Source organism: Haliotis rufescens, unplaced genomic scaffold (genome assembly GCF_023055435.1).
Source record: "Haliotis rufescens isolate VD_foot unplaced genomic scaffold, xgHalRufe1.0.p SCAF_6, whole genome shotgun sequence".
Classification (NCBI taxonomy): Eukaryota; Metazoa; Mollusca; class Gastropoda; order Lepetellida; family Haliotidae; genus Haliotis; species Haliotis rufescens.
Genome location: NW_025964334.1, coordinates 61080978 through 61099997, shown reverse-complemented (window position 1 = coordinate 61099997; position 19020 = coordinate 61080978). Strand labels below are relative to the sequence as shown.

The 19020-nt window shown below is 42.9% G+C and overlaps 2 protein-coding genes across 3 annotated transcripts; both read left to right on the top strand.

Annotated features, from left to right (window-relative positions):
• Window positions 1-1000: 1000 nt before the first annotated feature.
• Window positions 1001-10867, top strand: LOC124124843 (40S ribosomal protein S13). Its single transcript, XM_046488131.2, has 6 exons — window positions 1001-1095; window positions 4267-4315; window positions 5633-5711; window positions 7495-7664; window positions 9663-9763; window positions 10785-10867. The coding sequence occupies exons 1-6, from the start codon at window positions 1073-1075 to the stop codon at window positions 10816-10818; spliced, it is 456 nt and encodes a 151-aa protein (XP_046344087.1). The 5' UTR covers window positions 1001-1072; the 3' UTR covers window positions 10819-10867.
• Window positions 10868-13935: 3068 nt separating this feature from the next.
• LOC124124847 (glutathione S-transferase U20-like) lies at window positions 13936-18147 on the top strand. Of its 2 annotated transcripts, none has more exons than XM_046488138.2 (2): window positions 13936-14290; window positions 17185-18147. In XM_046488138.2, exon 2 carries the CDS (start codon window positions 17231-17233, stop codon window positions 17936-17938), a length of 708 nt encoding a protein of 235 aa, XP_046344094.1. In that variant the 5' UTR covers window positions 13936-14290; window positions 17185-17230; the 3' UTR covers window positions 17939-18147. The 2 variants fall into 2 exon arrangements, with proteins under 2 accessions (XP_046344094.1, XP_046344093.1); XM_046488137.2 differs by having other exon boundaries at window positions 13942-14241.
• Window positions 18148-19020: the final 873 nt, after the last annotated feature.

The following is a 19020-nucleotide window of genomic DNA, read 5'->3' as shown; positions in this document are numbered from 1 at the left end:
ATTGAGGGGCACAAGAAAGCATACCGAACTGTCTTTTAATGAAATTAAAAATTGAACGAGCTATTGTTAAATTTGATTATGTCTATATTTTACCATCACTCATTCCTGTAACAGTTGTTAAAAGTAATCTGTGGCTGGGTAATGTTGTGTAAACATAATTTACTGGTTCAAAGACGACTGGGGTAAAAAATGAATTTACAACCACATGACCCCCTACCATATTGATTGATTTACAAAGTTTAGAAAATTTGGAAACTTGATTGATTTACAAAGATTAAAGTGCGTAGGATACCAATCACCAGTTGTGTATTCTGCGAATTATTTTTAATTTTTTTTTATAAAATAATAATAGAATTATGTTTTAAAAATTAAAAAACATGTTGAACTATTCTTTGAGTGCGTACTAAGCCAGTACAGTTCATTTTTTAAATATGAAATCCCTAACTTAAAACTGATATTTTCAATTGAGACAAAAACGTGACAAAATCAACTAAAAGGTATAGTTTCTTTTGCTTCTTAGTTTACAATCAGGATTGACTGATTACTCTTTGCATTAATTAAACTTCAATTCTAAATCTTATATCTTAGCTCCCATAGCTCAAACACATTTTACATTAGAAACGCAATGGTGCTGTTTACATGTTCAGATGCAGTTCCTTCATATCGCCTTAGAATTTAATTTTGAAGGTTTACTTTAAAGAGGTAGGATAGAAGTTTTGTATATTCTTAAATAGAACTGTACAGAAGATGAAAGCCATCTTTTTAAAGTGTAAAACATGTGATGGCCTGAGAGCACGATGTTCATCACTAAAACATTATATATCCTATAATGTCGGCAGCTAACAACGAATACACCGTCAAAAGCATATCTATGTACATATATAAAGCAATTTGTGATAGTTCTAAAGAAAACGACCCCCTCTGTTGCATTTGTATCATCGGCCTAAAGCTTACAATATTGAAGCTGATTGACTCGATTCCACAAGATCGCGAAATATCACGGCAATTTATGAATTATCTCCCTTGACCGGTAGAGGGCGAAGGGATCGGTCTCTTTCTCAAATCCGCCATCATGGGTCGTATGCACAATCCAGGGTATGGGGACATTTTTTCATATATCTTTCGATTATGACAATATTTTACATCAACACACATATATAGAAGAAGTATATTGTTCATGCTTTCAACTTGGGTCAAACTGGTAACACATACTATCGTGGGAAACTTGAAATAAAGATGTAATTTCAGGTTTCATCAAACCACGTGTTCGCCTGGGATCGAGCTCCACGTGCGTGGTCGCACTTTATTCGTCACTGTTCGGAAACTCAAGTCAATTTCAGGATTAAAATTGTAACAACGTCTTGTATTGACGAAATCAGGTTTGGAAATTGCGATAAATATTGAGATAGGATAAGGTTAGCGTTTTGACCTAGGTTGATTATTCATTACGTGTGGTTTCAAATTGATCCCCAATAGACCACTACCCGCGATTGTTTATGACTGTTAAGATGTGAATAAATATCTTCTAAAGTCAGTGGGTTCTGATGTCAGACTGGCAATTTATTTTATATCGACCCCTGCATGATTCACTTCCTAAAACATTTGCCTTCAAATAAGAGTACCTATATTTTTTATATATTTATAATATATTTGCAATAATTAGCTTAGAAACTGTAAGGGTCAAGAATTGTAATCCATCATTGAGATTAGCGATGGCAGCCATAAATCTGTAGCCTCTTGAGTCCAACTGAAATTCGATGAAAACTACATTATTGGTAACAGGTGACTAACGGGCTCAGATTAATGCATGTCATCATGTCCCAATTGCGTAGATCGATGCACATGATGTTAATCAATGGATTGTCTGGTCCAGACCTGGATATTTATCCTGACTAATGACCTACAGCTGGAATATTGAGAGTGCGGTGTTAAACAACAAACAAATAGTCTTGAAACAGAACATATGCATGATTGAAATTTAGATACACATGTGGAGTCTCTTAGGATTCATGTACATAATGTCAGTACCCGTGAAGATCCGGGGTAGAATAGGTCTTCAGCCGTAAAAGCAGCGATAGAAACAGTTTTCGTCCACTGGTTCTTATGATAACATATAACAAAACCTTTAAAAAATGGCAAATTTCTACTAGTACTTATCATACCTTTACTATTGTGCAGTTTGGCAAGGACTATAGGACCAGAGCAAGTTTCTAAAACTGAAAAGGCAACTATATGCTTGTCGTAAGAGGCGACTGGGGGCACGGGTGGCCCAGTCGTCTACGGCGCTGCTATTCGCTGTGCAGAATTACGTCCCTTGGTCACGCCAGAAACCTATGATTGTGGGTTCGAATCCCGGTTCGCCCTGATTATGTTTCTAGGTTTGTCAGCACCATACCTGTGCTCGTGGGTTTCACCGAACTGGTAAACGTCTGTGACCTGCATCACTTCGGGCTTTCCTCCCACATTAAGCTGACATGTTGCGATATAACTGGAATAATGTTAAAAGCAGCGTTAAACCAGAGTTAGAAACTAACAGTTTTCACCCACTAGTCCTTATAATGATACCCTATAGAAAAACGGCAAATTTCTACTAGTCCTTATGATACCTTAACTATTGGTCAGTTTGCCAAGGACTACAGGACTAGTGCCAATTTCTAACGCTGGTTAAACCCAACTCACTCACACTGAGAGGCGACTAATGGGGCAGGGTGGTCAAGTTTGCTGACTTGGCTGATGTGTGTACCAACTGCATAGATCAATGCTCATGATGACAATCACCAGACTCAATTATTTACAGACCACCATCATATAGCTGGAATATTTCTGACTGCAACATCCCGTAGCTCTGTGTATCACAAGTCAAAATGTATGAAGTCAAAATCGTTTGTAGGGAGGAGCACAGGGATAAGGTTACCACAGCTAAACTAAGCCTAGGTCACTGCAGACTGAGGAGATAAACACGATACTCATTGATTATTGATACCGGGTGTTAGGACTTGGCCAAAGCAGCACTAACCTCCAATTCAAATAATTTAAAGCAATTATTTAAATTCCTAAACCGCACCAAATAAGGAACAGTGGTGGGAAATGCAAGATTTACCATTAAAGGCAAAGTGATTCAAGTATGACTGATTGTATTTTTCATTGTTTTGTAAGCCAGCAAATATTTTCAGATTTTGGCAATGCCTTGATAACTAGGGGTGACTTTGGCACTATCTCCACTATTGCGATTGTATTGCAATGGTGTTAAACCAATTTTAAGTCTTGATAAATCATAATTATATTAATCAATGTTTTAGAAATGAATAAAGTATTGCTGACAATGTCAAAGTCGGCTATTTTCCTCCCGGTTGCTACTCAAACCAAAGGGAAGTAACTCTAGTATGAAGTTGTCCTAATCCTTTCAAGCCAACGTACGACAGGTATGCAGGTTAAATGTAAAAAACCAAGTTTTCCGCTGAATGGTTAGTTTCCATGGTCTCCATTAGTTATGAATAAAACAAATGGTTGTTATGCATAGTATGGACAATACTATTGTTGGTTTTATATTCTATCGATATAGTACAATCATAGGGCAAACAGTTTCAATAGATCGACAGTTTGATATATACATTGTTACATTCCTACTTGATACAAGGCCTGTATTGACCAGGTCAGGATGCAACACTAGCCAGGCTGGGAATACTTGTATAATTACCAGTTGTCATAGCGGCTAGGAACTTAGTCCTGTAACACAAGTTAGCTACAAAATATTGCAAATCGTTTTGTTTTCAGCTAAATGAGTTTACTGTTGACTGTTTACTATTCACATCAGAGGATCCAGATAAACCTGTCAAATCATTACCTCGCTTGTGAACCTGGCCTCCGGTTACTGCCTTCCAAGTTCAAGACAAGATGTATTTTAGGAGGAGAGATAGCAGGAGATAAATGTAGAACAAGTGCCGGTATTACACTCCTTAAGTTTATGGCTGATAACAGACGAAATGAGTTTTTTAGAATTTGTAATTTGAAAATACGACATTGGGACAACAATGACTGAGTTGATCATATGTTTACACAGGGACATGTTGCAATTTCACATGGAGATCAGTCCGTCTGTATGAACTTCAATTACCAAAGAAAGCTCACTCGACCAAAAGATGTTTTGCTTGACCTGGGTTTCGGACTTGAGGCTTTAAGTAACAGACCCAGAGATGTTGACACTATCCACACATGTTTGTCCACAGCATGATCTTTCATATGTTTGGGTTTTTTTCTCTTTTTCAGAAAAGGTATTTCCCAGTCTGCCCTACCATACAGGCGATCTGTGCCAACTGTAAGTGTTCCGAACTTTTCTTGGCCTTCTGAAATCCTTTCCCTGGACTTAAACAAATTCTCAATCATAACACTATAGTCCCTCAATGCCCTTGAGTAGAAATATAGCCTTGACTCGGAAAGTAAATTAGCCTGTAATTGTGATTCGGAAATTAGCTCCTTTGTACGCATGCTGAAAAAGCTTCATTTGGTATTTACACATGCTGTTTTTATACATTTAAGTTCTTCATTTTATTCATGTGTTTCTGTACACATGTAGCACATGTGGTGTCTCCTTAGGCAAGTGACTTTGTTCGAAATGTAACTCTGCTCACCCAGCAGTGAGTGGGTACCCGGTAGCATGAGGTGGTAATGTGGCTGTTACCCTTCTAGTGCCTTACAGGCAGCTTTGGGTTGTATACTCTCCAGGGAGCTGAGAATGAAAATTGAGTACTCACTGATCCGTTGACCGGAGTAATAATGTAGCGCTTTGAGCAGGAACTGCTACATGAAGGCTAGCGCATTATAAGTGCACAATATTATTATTACACAAGTTAATTTAAAGTAATTGGGTTTTTAATATTTTGGGGGGCGGTCGGGCAGCCTAGTGGTTAAAGCGTTCGCTTGTCACGCCGAAGACCCGGGTTCGATTCCCGACATGGGTACAATGTGTGAAGCCCATTTCTGGTGTCCCCCGCCATGATATTGCTGAAATATTGCTAAAAGCGGCGTAAAACCATACTCACTTTTAATATTTTTGGGGTATTTTGTTCAAATACGCTGCTTATCTGTAGCTGATTGGAGTGAGGTGTGGGCTTAGTTCCCAGATTTACCCTGGTGATGATTGTCTGCTGTGAGTTGCAACAAGATGGCCAAAGTCTGCCCCTGCCACTTGGGTTGCATACGAGAACACACCATGGTGCAGCTGAATTACTGGTCCAAGAAACTCAACGATTTCACAGCTGGCACTGACATTCGCTGTGCAGAGTTGCATCCCTTGGGCATGCCAGAAACCTATGATCGTGGGTTCAAAATAAGTTTGCCCCAATAATGTTCCTAAAGTAACCAGCACTATACACATGCTTGTGGGTTTCACAAATGTACAAGTTTGAGACCTGCATCACTTCCAGCCTTCCTCCCACATGCTGTAATACAGTTCAAAGCAGCATTAAACCCAACTTGCTCACTCACTCACCAATATCTTAGATTTGAAATGGTTAAAAAGAAAACATCTTTTGCCTTACTCATTACTTTACATGTTGTGCACACTTGATTGAGAACTTATTGTCTATCGATACTTTTGCCACTAATTGCTGCACATCCAATTTGTGTATTTCAGTGGCTCAAACTGACATCTGAGGATGTTCAGGAACAGATATACAAGTTGGCCAAGAAGGGTCTGACCCCGTCACAGATTGGTAAGTCTCTCATATGTATTGTAGGTGTTATCCCCCACCACTAAGTTACCCATGTCTGTAGGTGTTATCCCCACCACTAAGTTACCCATGTCTGTAGGTGTTATCCCCCACCACTAAGTTACCCATGTCTGTAGGTGTTATACCCCACCACTAAGTTATCCATGTCTGTAGGTGTTGTCCCCACCACTAAGTTACCCATGTCTGTAGGTGTTATACCCCACCACTAAGTTACCCATGTCTGTAGGTGTTATACCCCACCACTAAGTTACCCATGTCTGTAGGTGTTATCCCCACCACTAAGTTACCCATGTCTGTAGGTGTTATCCCCACCACTAAGTTACCCATGTCTGTAGGTGTTATCCCCCACCACTAAGTTATCCATGTCTGTAGGTGTTATACCCACCACTAAGTTACCCATGTCTGTAGGTGTTATACCCCACCACTAAGTTATCCATGTCTGTAGGTGTTATACCCCACCACTAAGTTACCCATGTCTGTAGGTGTTATACCCCACCACTAAGTTATCCATGTCTGTAGGTGTTATCCCCACCACTAAGTTACCCATGTCTGTAGGTGTTATACCCCACCACTAAGTTATCCATGTCTGTAGGTGTTATACCCCACCACTAAGTTACCCATGTCTGTAGGTGTTATACCCCACCACTAAGTTACCCATGTCTGTAGGTGTTATCCCCACCACTAAGTTACCCATGTCTGTAGGTGTTATCCCCACCACTAAGTTACCCATGTCTGTAGGTGTTATCCCCCACCACTAAGTTATCCATGTCTGTAGGTGTTATACCCACCACTAAGTTACCCATGTCTGTAGGTGTTATACCCCACCACTAAGTTATCCATGTCTGTAGGTGTTAAACCCCACCACTAAGTTACCCATGTCTGTAGGTGTTATACCCCACCACTAAGTTATCCATGTCTGTAGGTGTTATCCCCACCACTAAGTTACCCATGTCTGTAGGTGTTATACCCCACCACTAAGTTATCCATGTCTGTAGGTGTTATACCCCACCACTAAGTTACCCATGTCTGTAGGTGTTATCCCCACCACTAAGTTACCCATGTCTGTAGGTGTTATACCCCACCACTAAGTTATCCATGTCTGTAGGTGTTATCCCCCACCACTAAGTTACCCATGTCTGTAGGTGTTATCCCCCACCACTAAGTAACCCATGTCTGTAGGTGTTATACCCCACCACTAAGTTATCCATGTCTGTAGGTGTTATACCCCACCACTAAGTTATCCATGTCTGTAGGTGTTATACCCCACCACTAAGTTACCCATATCTGTAGGTATTATCCCCACAGCTAAGGTACCCAGGTCTAGGTGTTATCCCCACCACTAAGTTACCCATGTCTGTAGGTGTTATACCCCACCACTAAGTTATCCATGTCTGTAGGTGTTATACCCCACCACTAAGTTACCCATGTCTGTAGGTGTTATCCCCACCACTAAGTTACCCATGTCTGTAGGTGTTATACCCCACCACTAAGTTATCCATGTCTGTAGGTGTTATCCCCCACCACTAAGTTACCCATGTCTGTAGGTGTTATCCCCCACCACTAAGTAACCCATGTCTGTAGGTGTTATACCCCACCACTAAGTTATCCATGTCTGTAGGTGTTATACCCCACCACTAAGTTATCCATGTCTGTAGGTGTTATACCCCACCACTAAGTTACCCATATCTGTAGGTATTATCCCCACAGCTAAGGTACCCAGGTCTAGGTGTTATCCCCATCACTAAGGTACCCATGTTTGTTGTAGGTGTTATCCTCCGTGACTCCCATGGTGTAGCTCAGGTGCGCTTTGTGACCGGCAACAAGATCCTGCGTATCCTGAAGGCCAAGGGTCTTGCCCCCGACATCCCTGAAGACTTGTACCATCTGATCAAGAAGGCTGTAAACATCCGCAAACATCTTGAGAGGAATAGGAAGGTGGGTCTCCTGGCAACAAACAGGCTGATATATACCGTATTCCAGACAGCTACATACGGGTATATCGGTAGAAGTGTCTCCTTGCAACTACCAGGCTGATATATACCGTATTCCAGACAGCTACATACGGGTATATCGGTAGAAGTGTCTCCTGGCAACAAACAGGCTGATATACCGTATTCCAGACAGCTACATATGGATATATAGGTAGAAGAGTCTCCTGGCATCCACCAGGCTGATATATACCGTATTCCAGACAGCTACATACGGGTATATCGGTAGAATTGTCTCCTGGCATCCACCAGGCTGATATACTATATTCCAGAAGCGGCTACATACGGATATATCGGTAGAAGTGTCTCCTGGCATCCACCAGGCTGATATATACCGTATTCCATATTTGGCTACATATGGATATATCACTAGAAGTGTCTCCTGGCATCCACCAGGCTGATATATACCGTATTCCAGACAGCTACATACGGGTATATCGGTAGAATTGTCTCCTGGCATCCACCAGGCTGATATATACCATATTCCAGACAGCTAAATACGGGTATATCGGTAGAAGTGTCTCCTGGCATCCACCAGGCTGATATATACCGTATTCCAGACAGCTACATACGGGTATATCGGTAGAAGTGTCTCCTGGCATCCACCAGGCTGATATATACCGTATTCCAGACAGCTAAATACGGGTATATCGGTAGAATTGTCTCCTGGCATCCACCAGGCTGATATATACCGTATTCCAGACAGCTAAATACGGATATATCGGTTGAAGTGGGGTAAGGGGTATGCAAGAACTTGTACAGTAAGTATTTACTTTAAATGTCACAGATTATCTGCCTCAAGATGTTTTTTAAATTTTAATTGAAATCGTTGTCATTACATGGTTACCATGTTTTTTTAAAGTCTATTATAATTGGCATGTTTTAGTAATCCAATAATCTCTGACAAGACTGTTCAGAAAAAGACATTTTTCAGATTCTTGTTTGGATGTTTGTAAAATAGTTATGATCAATTGAAATTGAGTAATCTGACATGTCCAGGAAATTATGGGATGTAATAAAAATCCTACACTGATTTACAGTAGGCTTGAATACTACACACTTGTTCTGGCCATATTGGAAGCCATATTGGAAGCCATATTGGAAGCTGATACTTGGCCTCGGGTCTATGAGAAATGCTTGGAAATATTTATCATTTAGAAAAACACTTTGGGTGGCCAGAATTAGAACTTGTGTTTTCGCTTTGCAAACGTGATTGCAATTATAACATTGTCACTGAAAACAAAACTAAGAAAGCAGAAAAGACTTTGAGACTTAGTTTTACATTACTGTCATGAATGCAATATAAAAATACCATTTAGTAAGATCCTGACTTCAAACTTCATTCTCAATTAAATATGAACATCGAAAGGTTATTGTTAAAAGGACCACAAGATGCCTGACTCACTTTATCCTCACCCCATCAGCTACCCTGGGGCCTGAATCACATGGTTCTCGCCCCATCAGCTACCCAGGGGCCTGAATCACATGGTCTTCACCCCATCAGCTACCCTGGGGCCTGAATCACATTGTCCTCACCCCATCAGCTACCCTGGGGCCTGAATCACATTGTCCTCGCCCCATCAGCTACCCTGGGGCCTGAATCACATTGTCCTCACCCCATCAGCTACCCTGGGGCCTGAATCACATGGTTCTCGCCCCATCAGCTACCCTGGGGCCTGAATCACATGGTCCTCACCCCATCAGCTACCCTGGGGCCTGAATCACATGGTCCTCGCCCCATCAGCTACCCTGGGGCCTGAATCACATGGTCCTCACCCCATCAGCTACCCTGGGGCCTGAATCACATGGTTCTCGCCCCATCAGCTACCCTGGGGCATGAATCACATGGTCCTCACCCCATCAGCTACCCTGGGGCCTGACTCACATTGTCCTCACCCCATCAGCTACCCTGGAGGAGTCCTGCATTATCTGACTTTACTTTCAGGACCGTGATGCCAAGTTCCGTCTGATTTTGATTGAGAGCCGTATCCACCGACTTGCACGGTACTACAAGTCGAAGAAGGTCCTGCCTCCCAACTGGAAATAGTAAGTAGCTGTACACATAGCAATGAGTAGGAATGAAACAATCCTCATGATAAGATACTATCCCAATACTTAGTTTGTCAGTTTTTGCGTGAAATCCTTATTGTCCCGCACAGTCTTACTGACAGTCATGACTATTCACCAGCTACAGCTACAAAACCCAGTTTTGCAACAATTTATTTATTTCTTCTCTTTCTCCTCTCCCCCTCCCCCTAATTAAATGGTCTGCTCCTTAGGCTCAACATGATTATGTTCTATCACTAACCGATCAGATTTAACAATGTTTTTTTCACTTGCAAAATATCCTGTAACTCGCGTTGCTATCTCAGCCCAAACATAAACCTATAGCGGCACTCGGGATACACATGGACTTGTGTTCATTGTGTGTACTGGTCACATAACCTTACAGTGACGAAATCCATCATTATTATCCCCCGCCACGAAGTGGAAGGGGGGTGTAGGAATGGGTTCCGTCCGTCCATCACATATCGTTTCCGGAGCAGATCTTGAAAACCGTACCATATTTATTCACCAAACTTGGCACATAGATAGATGTAGGGGTGAACTGGTGCCTTTTGATAGTTTGGGATTTTAAAAAAAAATTATTTTTCGAGTTTCCATGGCAACGACTTTGATTTAGACTGAAAATGGCGGTAGTCCTCGTTTCTGGAGCAGATCTTGAAAAAACGTACCATATTTCTTCACCAAACTTGGCACATAGATAGATCTAGGGGTGAACTGGTGCCTTTTGATAGTTTGGGATTTTAAAAAAAAATTATTTTTCGAGTTTCCACGGCAACGACTTTGATTTAGACTGAAAATGGCGGTAGTCCTCGTTTCTGGAGCAGATCTTGAAAAACGTAGTATATTTCTTTACAAAAAGGCCCAGTGAACATAGTTCACAGGAGCTAATGCATTGCACACACCCGACATGTCATATTGGCGGGGGATGTGAGTATTTCATGCTTGTTGTCAATGTGCATCATCGTCAACAGATGTATTAATGTCGGTTGTTTTCTTCCAGTGAATCCTCCACTGCCTCTGCCCTGGTTGCCTAAGGAGTGAAGATGGGAGATGTAAAGCTGAAGAAATAAATTCTTGAAGGGCTTATTGTGTTCTTTCCCTTTATTGAGCAAGCCATCCGCGACAAGCCAGTGATGAGTTGCTTTTAATAAGGGCGCGGCTCCACTAAACCAGCTTAGTGTGAAGATGATCATGTAGCCCTTACTTTAACACAGCCTTTGTCATTGCATTGAGATTGATTGTGGAACTGGGATCGGTCGAGCTTTGGTCTTGACCTGCTCTGTCTTGTGATTCCGGGTTGGAATGGGTTTCCAACCACCTGGATGTTAGAGGCAACTGAATGGATTGTGTGGTCAGGCTCAGTGACATGGTTGATTGTGCGTCGTCATACCCCAACAGCGCGTGTGAACCTGGTCCTGACCCGTGAAGATCTGGGGCACCAAGCAGGTTTTCAGCAATCCATGCTTGCCATAAAAGGCGACTACGCTTGTCGTATGAGGCAACTTACAGGATTGGCTGGTCAGGCTCGCTGTCTTGGTTGATGCATGTCATCGTATCCCTATTGCGTGGGTCGATGGTCATCAACCACTGGATTGTCTGGTACAGACTCGATTATTTACAGACCGCTGTCATATAGCTGATATATTGCTGAGTGTGGCGTTAAACAACAAACAAATTAAAACATGATGCCTGGTCTTGTCTGCATTACATACAAGCCGGATACAGCTGTGTCATACTGCTGGATATTGCCTTGTGGGGCATCAAAAACAGTTGTATTCATGCTGCTGTTATGGATTTGGCTCTTAGGTTTTCTAATCTGTTTTAAATATTAGTCCCTGAAAAATGACTTCCTTTACTACCACGGTGACAAACGAGACCAGAACTCAGCTGAGGGGGAAATGTTGATATTTGATACAGAATATGCAGAATGATGAATGACGACATTTATTTGAATTTCTTTCACAGGCAACAATGAAGTATCTCAATACATTAGTGCCACCTTTCCGAGTTGTTACTCAAATAGGGGCGGTCTGGTAGCCTGGTGGTTAAAGCGTTTGCTCGTCACGTCGAAGACCCGGGTTCGATTCACGACATGGGTACAATGTGCAAAGCCCATTTCTGGTTTCCCCAGCTGTGGTATTGCAGGAATATTTCTAAAAGTGACGTCATACCATACTCACTCACTGTTACACAAACACACTGCATAATATGATACGGTGATCAGTTTTCCATCCCACCATGACCCAATTATAATTCCTATAAATCATACCAATGGTTGATAGCCGCGCAATCCGTGATACATGCAGAGGCACAATGATGCCACTATGAACCGGGTCAGATTGGGGGCACCTGATCCAAAGCCACTGCTTCAACAAGGATGCTGCGAACAGATCGACCGAGGGCATTTTAACGCTACCTGACATTGTGCTGTTGCTGTTCATCCATCGTCTATCAGTTAGTGGGGCGGTAGGGTAGCCTAGTGGCCCAGCTTCAAATCAAACCCATACACGACTCGCTCACTCCCTGTTTGCGTGACGCCACACCCACTATCACTGCATGACATCTAATTCTCCATCACAGCATGACACAACACCCACTATCACTGCATGATGCCACACCTACTATCACTGCATGATGCCACATCTACAACGCTGCATGACACCATGCCCACAATAACTTCATGATGCCGCACCCACTATCTGTATATGACACCACACCGATCACTGCATGACACCACACCCACTATCACTATATGACATTACATTCGCTATCACTGCATGATGCCATATCCACTATCACTGCATGACGCCACACCGATCACTGCATGATACCACACCCACTATCACTGCATGACACCACACCGATCACTGCATGACACCACACCCACTGTCACTGATGACACCACACCCACTATCACTGCAGGACACCACATCCACTATCACTGCAGGACACCACACCCACTATCACTGCATGACACCACACCGATCACTGCATGACACCACACCCACTGTCACTGATGACATCACACCCACTATCACTGCAGGACACCACATCCACTATCACTGCAGGACACCACTATCACTGCATGACACCACACCCACTATCACTGATGACACAACACCCACTATCACTGCAGGACACCACCTCCACTATCACTGCAGGACACCACATCCACGATCACTGCAGGACACCACATCCACTATCACTGCATGATGCCACACCTACAACTCTGCATGACAACACACCCACAATAACCCTATGATGCCACACCCACTATCTGTATATGACACCCACCATCACTGCATGACACCACACCTATCACTGCATGATGCCACACCGGCTATCACTATATGACATTAAATTTGCTATCACTGCATGACACCACATCCAAGATCACTGCATGACGCCACATCCACTATCACTGCATGACACCACATCCACGATCACTGCATGACACCACATCCACTATCACTGCATGACACCACACCCACGATCACTGCATGACACCACACCAACGATCACTGCATGACACCACATCCACTATCACTGCATGACACCACACCAACGATCACTGCATGACACCACATCCACTATCACTGCATGACATCGCATCCACGGTCGCTGCATGACACCACACCCACTATCACTATATGACATTATATTTGCTATCACTGCATGACACCACACCCGATATCACTGCATGACACCACATCCACCAACACTGCCTGACACCACATCCACGATCACTGCATGACACCACACCCACTATCACTGCCTGACACCACACCCACTATCACTGCATGACACCACACCCACGATCACTGCATGGCGCCACATCCACTATCACTGCCTGACACCACATCCACGATCACTGCATGACATCGCATCCACGATCACTGCATGGCATCGCATCCACTATCACTGCATGAAACCACACCCACTATCACTATATGACATTACATCCACGATCACTGCATGACATCGCATCCACTATCACTGCATGACACCACATCCACGATCTCTGCATGACATCGCATCCACTATCACTGCATGACACCACATCCACTATCACTGCATGACATCGCACCCACTACCACTGCATGACACCACATCCACGATCACTGTATGACATCGCATCCACTATCACTGCATGACACCATATCCACTATCACTGCATGACACCACACCCACTATCACTATATGACATTACACCCGCCATCACTGCATGACACCACATCCACGATTACTGCATGACATCGCATCCACTATCACTGCATGACATACAGAAAGTATTCAGTGCACGTTTAGTATCAGGGTCTCAAACACAACCCGATGTCAGATTCCCGACATACATATGAGGTATCAACGTCTGTGTCAGTGTGACACGTGGCAGCAGTCCGGCACACCAGTCCTGCCTCCCGTCGTATAGAGACTGCACAACTCTCCACCGTGCACAGGTAAGCCAGTGTGTGTATTGTGTGAGGCACAACTCTCCACCGTGCACAGGTAGGCCAGTGTTTCATTCGGTCCATAACAGTACAATGCATGATCCCGCTTCACAAACCCGTGGCCATGTCTACCTTGTGATAGAGGATTGAGAGAGTGTCCATCTATTGTTGTTGAGGATGGAGAGAATGTCCATCTATTGTGGCAGTTGATTGTGGTAGCTGACCTTATATTTATTCTACTGCCATGATATCTGTCCCAATAAAAAAAATAGACATATTTTCGACGTGTTGCATCAAAACGTCGACAAACCCCCAAATATTTAATCACCGGTATGTTTAAAACAATATGAACAATTTCGTCTCCTCTACTACCATGTCGTTGCCTACTATCCGATTACCCTTCTGCAAAATGAATTTGAAGCAATGTCTTTCCACAGTGACCTATTCGCGTTGTGCCCTACTCAGCTTTCGTGACCAACTCGTGTTATTCCGGGACAAGCCGATCTTCTTGCAGGTTACGGAAAGGGGCGAGTGGTGACGAATGCCCTACTCAGGTGGAAACTAGGTCACGTCGCGTCCTGCCTGTGATAAACCGACACGGAGGTGCTGCAACCTTCTCAGTCTTGCGTTGAGACTTCAAATAGATGTCACGCATGTCAGGGTTTAAATAAAAATTAATAATGAACAACTAACAACATATCGAAACATTTAAGAACTAGAAGACCAAATATGACATGTTACGTACGATTGTTTAGAAAGATACAAATGCATGTGATATCTATTCCATTCCAAAAGATTGTCTCCCTTTCATTATTGCGGTAACCTTTCTAACAAATGTCCTTCATGTCAGGGTTTAAGTAACAATAAAACTGAACAACTAACAAAAAGTCAATAATATTCAGAATTGCTTTATCAAATGTGACGTTACAATTAAATAGAAATCGATTTACTTGCACCGCCGTCGCTTGGCTGAACGGCGCCAGACAATTTAGGTGGATAGTCTTTACAGGTTATTCTCTTGCATTGACAATTTATGTTTTCTATTCAATTACCCCTAAGGCCATATATCAGTTACCACGAGTCATATAGACTTTTACCTTGCGTGATGTTGCTGGAATATTGCTAAAAACGGCTTAAATCCACACTCACTCACTCACTCACTCACCCACCCACCCACCCACCCACTCACTCACTCACTCACTCACTCACTCACTCACATAGACGTTTCAGAAAAGTATTAGAAATGGAACTATTTTGTTGTTTGGATACAATGTATGGTCTGCCGAGAGATGGTTTAGGCAGACCAAGGTGACCAAAGTACAACACATTTGATAGGCAAACAAAAGGTAAGGTTGAATCTGTCAAACTGACTGTAGTAGAGGATACAGATCGGGTAAATAAACAGTTGGAAAGTCACAGGAAGAGACGCACGGATGTTGCAAGCAACAGGTTCCTGACGCACATGATACTCACAATAACATTACTGAAAGGGAACTGAGACTTGCTTGTAGGGAAAGTAATACGTTGCGAGGCAGTGACGGTCTCTTTGTGAGTGAGTGAGTGAGTATCGTTTCACGCCGCCTTTAGCAATATTCCAGCAATATCACTGCGGGGGACACCAGAAATGGGCTTCACACATTGTACCCATGTCGGGAATCGAACCCGGGTCTTCGGCGTGACGAGCGAACGCTTTAACCACCAGGCTACCCGACCGCCCCTCTCCTTGTGAGTGTTAGAATGTATTGGGGCATACGATTTAGGTATACTTTATATTAACGCCAAGGTTTTCAATTGATAACAAACTACTTTCTTAATCCCAAACAAGGGGCACAGTTGTTCTCTTGGGAAAATGGGGAAAGATCCTCATTTGTTGAACACCTATAGAATAATTACACTAAAACCTGTTCACTATTAAGTCTTTGCTGAGGCTTTTGCAAACAGATTAATGATAGTAATGGATTATCTTATTAAGGACTCACAGATTGGCTTTCTTAAAAGCTAGGTTATTCATAAAATCAGATTGTCGGCTGATATGAGATTATGAGGATAAAATATATATTTTGCTTTTCGAAAGCCTTGGACCCGGTAGAGGATCAGGTCATCCATTCTACACTTACTAAATTCGGCTTTCCATAACAATATGATTGAACTTTGTCTCATGGAGACTATCTATGTGTTGTCAATAACAAACAGACCAGAAAATATTATTCCAATTCTTGAGGAGTATCGTCACGATATGGCTGAAATACTGCCGATGTGACGTTAAATATTAACTCACTCACTCACCTGAGGAGTAAGACAAGGCTGCCCACTAAGCCCGTATATTTATGTGGTGCAATATGAATAGTTAATGTCGTAGTTTAGTGGAAATAACAAGCAGGTGAAGGGATATATTGGACTGGTGGTACAGCACCAAGACTCCGTGACTGCTACAATTACTTCTTATAAAGATCAGTGTTGTTCAGGTCTAAATCTTCATGTCAATAAATCTCTCACCATGAAAAGTAACGTTCGGTTCACATGGTCAATAGCGGTAATCTGATCATGGTTGGTGTAAATAACGTTGAGTCATAGTGGTGCGCTCACTCAAGATTTCGCCGAAATAAATGTAAACAAGATATAATCATATTTTGAATACAATAAATAACAAACACAAATATAGAGAGTATTGTGCATGGTTGATAATTGAAATTCACCGGAAACCAGATTTTTGGATAAAAGAAGCATTATATTTAGTATGTATTTCGTGTCACGTAAATATCGTCCGGTAGGCGAGGTTTCCGGATATTTGGGGTCGGATAAGCGAGTTTCCACTGCATTTAAACTGCTGGGTAATAAGATTTTATTGGAACACCTTCGCCCCTAAACATGTTATATCATTGAAGAAAGGCCAGCTTCAGTACCTCGTGATGCATGCATTCTTTGAGAACTGTTCGTTTATGCATATTGTAGATTGACAACGTGATCTGGAACCAACGTCTGTTTCCTTCCTGACAAAATGGCGGCAACTGTTAAGCTGTACTCGTCCTGGTTCTGCCCGTTTGCACAGAGAGCGTGGCTCGCTCTTCTGGAGAAAGGGGTGGAGTTCGAATACAATGAGATTGACCCTTATAACAAGACAAAGGAGTTTCTGGCCATCAACCCCCGGGGACTCGTCCCTGTCATCGTCAAGGACGGCAAGTGCGTGTACGAGTCGGCTGTGTGTATTGAGTATGTGGATGAGGCCTGGCCGGATGGACCGTCTCTTCTTCCTAAAGACCCGTATGAACGTGCGCGAGCAAGAATCTGGTCTGATTTCATCACAAAGAAGATTGTGCCTAAGTTCTATGTTGCCCTTCAGCGCCAAACTCGGCCAGAGCAGGAGGAAGCCATGGCGGCCATATTGACAGCCCTTAAAGAGTTGTCGGGGGCGATATCAGCGGAAGGTCCTTTCTTCGGCGGCCCAAGTTTCGGGCTTGTTGATATCATGCTAGTGCCTTTTGGCATTAGATTCGAAATTTTGAATCACTATAGGGGTTTTACGGTTCCTCAGACCGAAGAGTTCGCTCGATTCAACAGATGGCTGGCAGCGTGTGAGGTGCGAGACAGTGTTAAAGCTACACTGTCAACAAAGGAGAAATACTTAGCCGTGTATAAACGTTACGAAAACAACAGCGCCCAGACGGAAGTAGCGGATGCCACCAGGAAGGGTACCGCCCTCCCGTGACTCACTTCCGGTCAGAACCACTCCCCTTTATGAACTAATTTCTACACGTGTATGTATCAGTTTTTAACCAGCCTCTTAAGCTTTAAGTTATTAATAATTATATCATGTACCTCGATCTACCAGTTCACGAATACCCGATTTAAGCAGAAACAATGTTTACTTGAGACATGGCATCAGAGTTTTGTGTACAATAAAACCCTTAATCCTCATCTGTGATCTGTCTGAGGTAATGTGAGTGAGTGAGTGAGTTGGGTTTAACGTCACTTTCAACAGTATTCAAGTCCTATCACAGCGTGTCAATGGGAGGAGAGCCGATGCAGAAAACAGACGTTTATCATATTAGTGAAACACACGAGCACGCGATTCGAGGCCACAATCATAGGTTTCTGGCGTGCCCAAGGGACGCAATTATGCACAGCGAAGTGCGGCGGCGTCTTACACGAAGGGCCACCCTTGCCTCCGTCAAGCTATGTGGGAGCACGGGCCATTAGTCAGTTCAACATGTGTTTGCATATTCTATAGTGTACTGACTTGTGACACTTTCTCAGGGTCAGTACACAGACACTCTATATTCGTACTCATTGTGAAGGGTAGGGTGTTATGGTTGAGTGGCCCAGAAAAGGGTTCATCGCATTAGGTGCTGATCCACTTGCGCTGGATGTCCGATCTTGATGTTGGAAGTCGACATACTGTCTTATGACATTGACGACACAGGATGGTCTTCAGGGAGACCAATAATGGAATTCCCCCGTATTCTGTGGATCAGTTTAGACTTGAAGACTTCTTCTTGTATATGGGCATGATCTCCGGATCTGCCATCATACATGTAGAGGACTGCAGAAATAAATAAAATCTTGGATGACTAAGAACATGCTAAAACTCAATCCTGACAATAATGAAACAATCCTGGTTGAAACACGAAGCAAGCGTGGCATCACATATCGATACATGTTGGACAATCTCAAATAAAGTTATCGGACACTGTAAACAATCTTGACGCCCTTTTTGACAAAGAACTCTCTATGGAATGGAGTTTACATGGCTGACAAGCTATTATAATACTGGACCCGTGAAGATCCGGG